The sequence below is a fragment of the Lipotes vexillifer genome, unplaced genomic scaffold, assembly GCF_000442215.2.
Source record: "Lipotes vexillifer unplaced genomic scaffold, Lipotes_vexillifer_v1.1 scaffold671, whole genome shotgun sequence".
Taxonomy (NCBI): domain Eukaryota; kingdom Metazoa; phylum Chordata; class Mammalia; order Artiodactyla; family Lipotidae; genus Lipotes; species Lipotes vexillifer.
In genome coordinates, this window is record NW_006782851.1 from 2,041,714 (window position 1) to 2,048,730 (window position 7,017).

The 7,017-nt window shown below is 43.8% G+C and overlaps 1 protein-coding gene across 1 annotated transcript in view; it reads right to left on the reverse strand.

Moving 5' to 3' along the window:
* The window catches only part of TMEM132D (transmembrane protein 132D), a 697,263-nt gene that overhangs the window by 224,152 nt on the left and 466,094 nt on the right, over nucleotides 1-7,017 (reverse strand). Inside the window, exon 4 of the mRNA XM_007455447.1 lies at nucleotides 3,462-3,645. Coding sequence (XP_007455509.1) covers nucleotides 3,462-3,645 — 184 coding nt within the window. The remainder of the gene's footprint in view (nucleotides 1-3,461; nucleotides 3,646-7,017) is intronic.

Below are 7,017 nucleotides of genomic sequence, written 5' to 3' on the forward strand. Positions count from 1 at the left end.
TGCCCCCCAGCCCCCCGCAACCACCCGTCTGTTCTCTATGTCTGTGATTCTGTTTCTGTTTTGTAAATAAGTTCATCTGTGTCCTATTTTAGATTCCACATAGAAGTGATATCATGGTACTTGTCTTTCTCTTTCTGACTTACTTCACTTAGTATGATCATCTCTAGGTCCATCCATGTAGCTGCAAATGACATTATTCCATCCTTTTTCATGGCTGAGTAGTATTCCACTGTATATATGTACCACATCTTCTTTATCCATTCATCTGTCCATGGACATTTAGGCTGCTCCCATGTCTTGGCTATTGTGAGTAGTGCTGCTGTAGACACAGGGGTGCCCTCCCAAATCTGCTCTCAACGTAGTGCTCTTCCAAAAAGATACATCAGTGCAGCGGCTGCTGTGCTGAAAACCTTCCAATGGCTTCCCATCACATTTAAAGATTCACCTCATTCTAGCTTACAAGCCCCTGTGGGACCCTGAGCTCAACTCAAAGTATTCTCTCCTCATGGCCTTATCGTGGTCCAGGTGAGCTGGCCTTCCCTCTGCCTCTCTAACATTTCAAGAATGTGTAACACAGATGGGTAGATAAATAGATGCAATGATATCAGATGTCTTTCAAAATCTCTCAGTGAATGCATAATGAACAAAAACAAAGTAAAGATGAAATAAAATGGCAAAAGGTCTGTTTATGGAAGGTCCCCCCCCCCCTAAAAATGGCAAAAGTCCTTTCACCAGTCAAGTCACAGGTGAAATGGAAAAGGGACTCAGAACACTCCAAATACAAAAGCCTGGGGGTCAGTACTCTGAAGACTTTACTTTTAGTTCCAGAGGAAGATACTCAGATAGTATTAGTAAAAACTCATCAGACCAAACATGTTTTAATGCAATTCGGTCATTTCAGTTCAAGAATCAGTGAGCATCCCCCAATGTTCCTAGAAGCATTATGTGCAATAGCCAAGACACAGAAACAACCTAAGTGTTCATCAACAGATGAGTAGATAAAGATGTGGTACATATACACAATGGAATATGACTCAGCCGTAAAAAAGAACAAAATTTTGCCATTTTCAGCAACATGGATGGATGTGGAGGGCATTATGCTACACGAAATAGGTCAGACAGTGAAAGACAAATTCTGTATGAAATCACTTATATGTGGAATCTAAAAAATACAACAGGAGGCTCATAAAGGTAAATACAGAATGGAAAACACCCAGATGCTGGGATGAGGGACCTCTCTGAGCCTCAGTTTCCTCATGTGGAAATAGAGGAGGATTGTTTCAAATACTGCTCATGGCCTCAGAATATCTAATCTCCGCTTGTTCCCTTGTAACAAAACCTGAGCAATGTGCCATGCTAAAAAATCAATTCACAAGCCTTCCTTTCAACTAAGTACGTCCATATGACCAAGTTCTGGCTAATTGGATATACCCAGAAATATTAAATATTATGTTGGATTCTTGTGAAGACTCCTTGCAAGGGAAAAGGGACTGACCCAGTTTGATATGCATTCTTACTTTTTCTGGTAAGCAGAATATGGATATGCTGCCTGGCACTCCAGCAGCCATTCTGGACCATGAGGTAACCATGAGGATGGAATCTATACCCTTGACTGCTGAAGCAGAAATAAAGATGGAGCCTGAATCTCAGATAGCATGGGGAACCATACCAGCCCTAGACCACCACCCTTAGGAGTTCTTTTACGTGAAAGAAGAAACCTACTTGTATTAAAGCCACTATTGGCCTGGGTAGAGTGGAGTGAGTGGGGTTTGTTAGTGTTATGGTAAGGATTATGGTTAGGGCTTGTTCTCAGCCAAATGCAATTCCTAACTGATAAAAAGGTCAGCTAGGTCTTAGCTGAGATTCTTTCTAGCTCTGCCATTACACACACTTCTGTGATTACACATATCATAGCCAGAAAGGTTGATGTAAGGTGAGAACGGTTTCAGAGACCAGCAGCGGACAGAGAAAGAGGCTCTGGTGAGCGTGGGGATTCCTGTGAGTTTTGAAGAACAAGGGGGTCTGGAACAGATGGACAGTCCAGGCGGGAGAAACGCTGAGCGAGGGAACCAAGCACACCACCCGGTGCAGAGCCAAGCAATGGAAGCCGCTCAGAGTACCACTAAAAGCTCATCAGACCAAAGGTGCTGAAAGGGAGCAAATTCAAGTAATTACTTATATGAGACAAATGGTCTCGCCATCCCCAGTAATAGAACCACTAATAGCCTAAACGAAGGAGTGTGCTGCTGTCACACACGAACACATGAAATAATGTACCAGGGGAGGCTCGGTGCCTTTAGAATAAAAGAAATCGTTAATAAGAGCCCTGATCAACTGAAGGAGCTCAACAACTTTGCGTTTCCTAATGAACAGTATAATAACTAACTTATTGTCACTAGGCAACTGTCCGCGTCACCTTGTATTGAAAGACTGATTCCTGACGTCCTTTCACAACCACATAATAACACTTGTCAATAGTTCCTCATAGATGGTGAGGGGGAGACAGCAGGCTGTCAACGGATAGGTCAACCCATCCCTCACTTCCGACAGTAAAAGTACTTTTGTAACAGGAGAAAGCTCAAATTACCATCCGCAGACTCACAATCCCAAAGCATTTGAACTGGGAAAATTCACATTAAGAAAATGTGTTATTCCTTTGCAGAGAGGGGCCGGGGAAAGGCGGGGCTAGAGAGGGCGTTAGTGTGCTTTGTTTAGGTGAACCTGGGTGATTACTCTTCCCACAGGCAATGTATTCCGTTGCATAGCAACCAGGGGGTGGGTCCTTTCAAGGATGAAAGCCCATCTGAGTTCCACAAATCCTAGGAAACATGCGGACAGACCTAGAGTCCTAAATCGTTTAGAGGCCGATGACAAGTTATACACAGGTGGCCTGTGAATGAATTATAGTTAACTGTTTCTTAGATGGGCTTGATTAAAAAAAAAATTAGTTCTAACAGGAACAAACTGGTGTTTCACATTAAAACTATATTAACGGCTTCTCTTGAGAAGTCAGTATATATTAAGAATTCAGAATCCGGCTTGGTTTTCCTTCATGGCAAACATGGCAGGGCCTTTTCACTGGGTAGGTGTTTGTCAAGTCACCTGCCACATTTCACTCAGATACTTGATCTGTTTGGTCTCTGCAGGTGTATGTGTTTGAGACCCTTGAACAGTCTCCAATGTATCATACAAACATCTTGATTAAATCATTAATACTTTTCACATAATGGAAGACCCAAATCTAATTCCTGGATTTTGATTACTTTCTAAAGAATATTCTAAAGATACTATTTAGAAAAACATTTTTACAGAATCGGCGATTTGCAGTAACTTCATCATTCAGTTTCCCCCCACCCTGGTTCTGAGCTCACTGATATGTCCCCACTGTGTTTGGGTCACAGTGTGGTACCCTGCCTTTCCCTGAGGTCTGTATTAACAACCCAGGGCAGGGACATTCTTACCATGGCCAGCGGGATGACGCCAATCAAGTCCTTCTGGCTCACGTAGATCTTGGAGACGCCCAAGTCCGATGTGATGTCTCCTGGGTATTCAACCTGCCATGTAACAAGCTGTGTGGTTGGCGGGTCACTGGCCTCTTGGATTTCTACGTCGATCTGCATGACTTCATAGGAGGCGCCCTCCGCACTGGAGAGAAGGAGAGAACAACTTTGAGGACTGGGGTGGGCACCCTTGGCAGGCCATGGACTATTTCAATGAGTGTTCACATCACCCCTGCAAAGAGCTTGTCAGAAATGTGATCCCCAGCGTCCACTGACAGATGAATGGACCAAGAAGATGTGGTACATTTATACAATGGAATACTACTCAGCCATAAAACAGAGTGAAATAATGCCATTTGCAGCAACACGGATGGACCTAGAGATGATCATACTAAGTGAAGTAAGTCAGACAGAGAAAGACAAATACCATTTGATATCACTTATAGGTGGAATCTAAAAAAATGATACAAATGAACTTGTTTACAAAACAGAAATAGACCCACAGACATAGAAAACAGACTTATGGTTACCAAAGGGGAAAGCAGGGATGAGAGTGGAGGAATAAATTAGGAGGTTGGGATTAAAAGATACACACTACTATGTATAAGATAGATAAGCAACATGGATTTACTGTTTAGCACGGGGAACTATATTCAATATCTCGTAATAACCTATCACGGAAAATAATCGGAAAAAGAATATATATGAATCACTTTGCTGCACACCTGAAACTAACTCAACATTGTAAGTCAACTATACTCCAATAAAAAAACAAAGAAAGAAAAAAAAGAAATTCGATCCCCAAAAGAACAAACAACCTTTAACAAGATTCACAGCCTTGGCCTGGCCTTAGACACCATCACTCAAACTTCCCAACCCCTGTTTTCTGTGAGCCTCTCAGAGTCCCCAGGACAGGTGTTTGTGGATAATTACGGGAAATGCTGATTGAATTTCCTAAATGCTTTCTTCCCCGTGCTCCTTCTAGGAGGATGGAGGATAAGATTCTTTCCCTCACTCCCAGAAATCTCTTTGCTGCCTATATTGGATTTTCCAAAGCCACAGTCCATTCAAGTTGGGTGCACAGAATTTTAAAGGACTCTGAGGGTGATGTGGCTTTGTTACCCAGTGAGGGTGAGAGAGAATTGCAGAGAATCAGAGCTGAGGCATGAACAGGAGAATGGGACCACAGGACCCACACGGATGAACAAGGAGAAGTAACCAGATGTTATCTGGATATAGGAGTCGTTCTGACAATGATTAGTTTTTAGACAGTCCGGGTTTTCTAGAAACACGTATCCAGAAATGAATCCAAGTTAGAGTATCAGGATAATTTTTGCAGCTATTTTGGTTGGTTTCATTTACTGGCTACCCCTTTTTCTTTTTCACAGTCTGCTTTTATAAAATGTGTGCTCTTCTAAGTGACAGGTTAGAAAAAAGAAAAGGCAGAGGTGGTGCCAGACACTCCCTCAGGTAAGAAGTGAAGAAATACAGGTGAGAATTCACCTGGGAGGCAGGAAGGACAGACACGTTTTAACCCTTCGGGACCAAAGCCACTTCCACCTACCAGATCTTTCTCCAGAGATTTGAATTTCACATAATTGCAAAATGACCACGGGGTCTGACATTTAGGAGGACAAGGTTTGGCCTTTTATATACATATGACCGAGCTATTGAGACGTCTTTATCACACCATCGAACCCACGCAAACGTACCAATAAGAAGCTCAGAGATAAATGGTGGCGATTTCGGGGAGCCTCCTTCTTAAAGTAAGGGATGAGGTGGGATACTGGGATATCGGGGGTGACTAGGATAAGAGGAGAGAGGGAGGGAGGGAGGAAAGAGGAGGAGGAGGAGGGCAAGAAACAGAGAAGGAAGATCAGAAGTGCTGCCCAAAGAGACCGCCCCCGCCACAGAGGTTAAATTCCTGCACGAGCACTGATCTCTCACACAGAACAGGAGTAGCTACAGTTGTTAAGAATCTGCCTCCCAATGCAGGGGACACGGGTTCGAGCCCTGGTCCGGGAAGATCCCACACGCCGCGGAGCAACTAATAAGCCCAAGAGAAGCCACCGCAATGAGAAGCCCGCACACCATGACGAAGAGTAGCCCCCGCTCGCCGCAACTAGAGAAAGCCCGCACGCAGCAACAAAGACCCAACACAGGCAAAAATAAATAAATAAATAAATTTATTTTTTAAAAAGTGATATCGGGCTTCCCTGGTGGCGCAGTGCTTGAGAGTCCGCCTGCCGATGCAGGGCACACTGGTTCGTGCCCCGGTCCGGGAAGATCCCACATGCCGTGGAGCGGCTGGGCCCGTGAGACATGGCCGCTGAGCCTGCGCTTCCGGAGCCTGTGCTCCGCAACGGGAGAGGCCACAACAGTGAGAGGCCTGCGTACCGCAAAAAAAAAAAAACGAAAAAAAAAACAACAAAAAAGTGAATCTATCTATATATAGATATATATATACAATAGAATACTACTTAGCCATGAAAAAGAATGAAATGCCACTGGCAGCAACGTGGACTGAACTAGAGATTATCGTAAGTGAAGTGAGTCAGAAAAAGAAAGACAAATATGATATGATACCGCTTACATGTGGAATCTAAAAAAAGGGTACAAATGAACCTATTTATAACACAGAAATAGAGAGGCACCTGGTTTTTCAATCCTACAAGACTCACTCTCTCTTGGCTTCTGAAAGAAAGATGTTGAACTCTTTAAGAAACAGTGGTTGTGATAAGAATTAGAAACAAATTGTGTCACAGCCACAGTGGACTGATCCCCTCTCTAGGTTTCTTTTCCTAAGACACATGCCGTTGCCTTTTTGGAACTTCAAACGAGGGTTTCCACAAGTACAGGAAACTTGGGATTGTGATGCTAGAATGCATCCTGGTTTTTATATTTGGAATTTGCAAGCTTGTCGGTATTCCCCTCCTGTTTATGAAATGGGACAACCCTTCTTTCGGCTGTTCTGAGCCTTGCCTTCTACGTTTAATCACAAAGAAAGGGAGAGTTGCAGAGCAGAACTGGTAAGAGTTGAATTCAGAAACTCAGCTCCACAGCAGACGTGTATGGGAATTCCTTCAGAGCCGTAATTCCTCATAGGCAGTAATGTGACCCTACTCCGTACTTTACACCGTTCCCTCCTGTTTTTTCCTTCCAGGTGCACTAACCTCAAGCAAACTGAACAATCCTGGCCTCCAGTGGAATATGGGACTTTCTGTACCCCTATCTCCCCACACTTCACTCATGGAGTTCACTTTATCCGAAATACTTTTATCCATCTCTCCATAGGGTCAGATTATTCCCTCTCTGCAAGACCCACCTAGAACACAACATCAGTAATAATTTTTATTTTTATTTTTTAATTTTATTATTATTATTATTATTTTTGGTACACGGGCCTCTCACAGTTGTGGCCTCTCCCATTGCGGAGCACAGGCTCCGGACGCGCAGGCTCAGCGGCCATGGCTCACGGGCCCAGCCGCTCCGCGGCATGTGGGATCTTCCCGGGCCG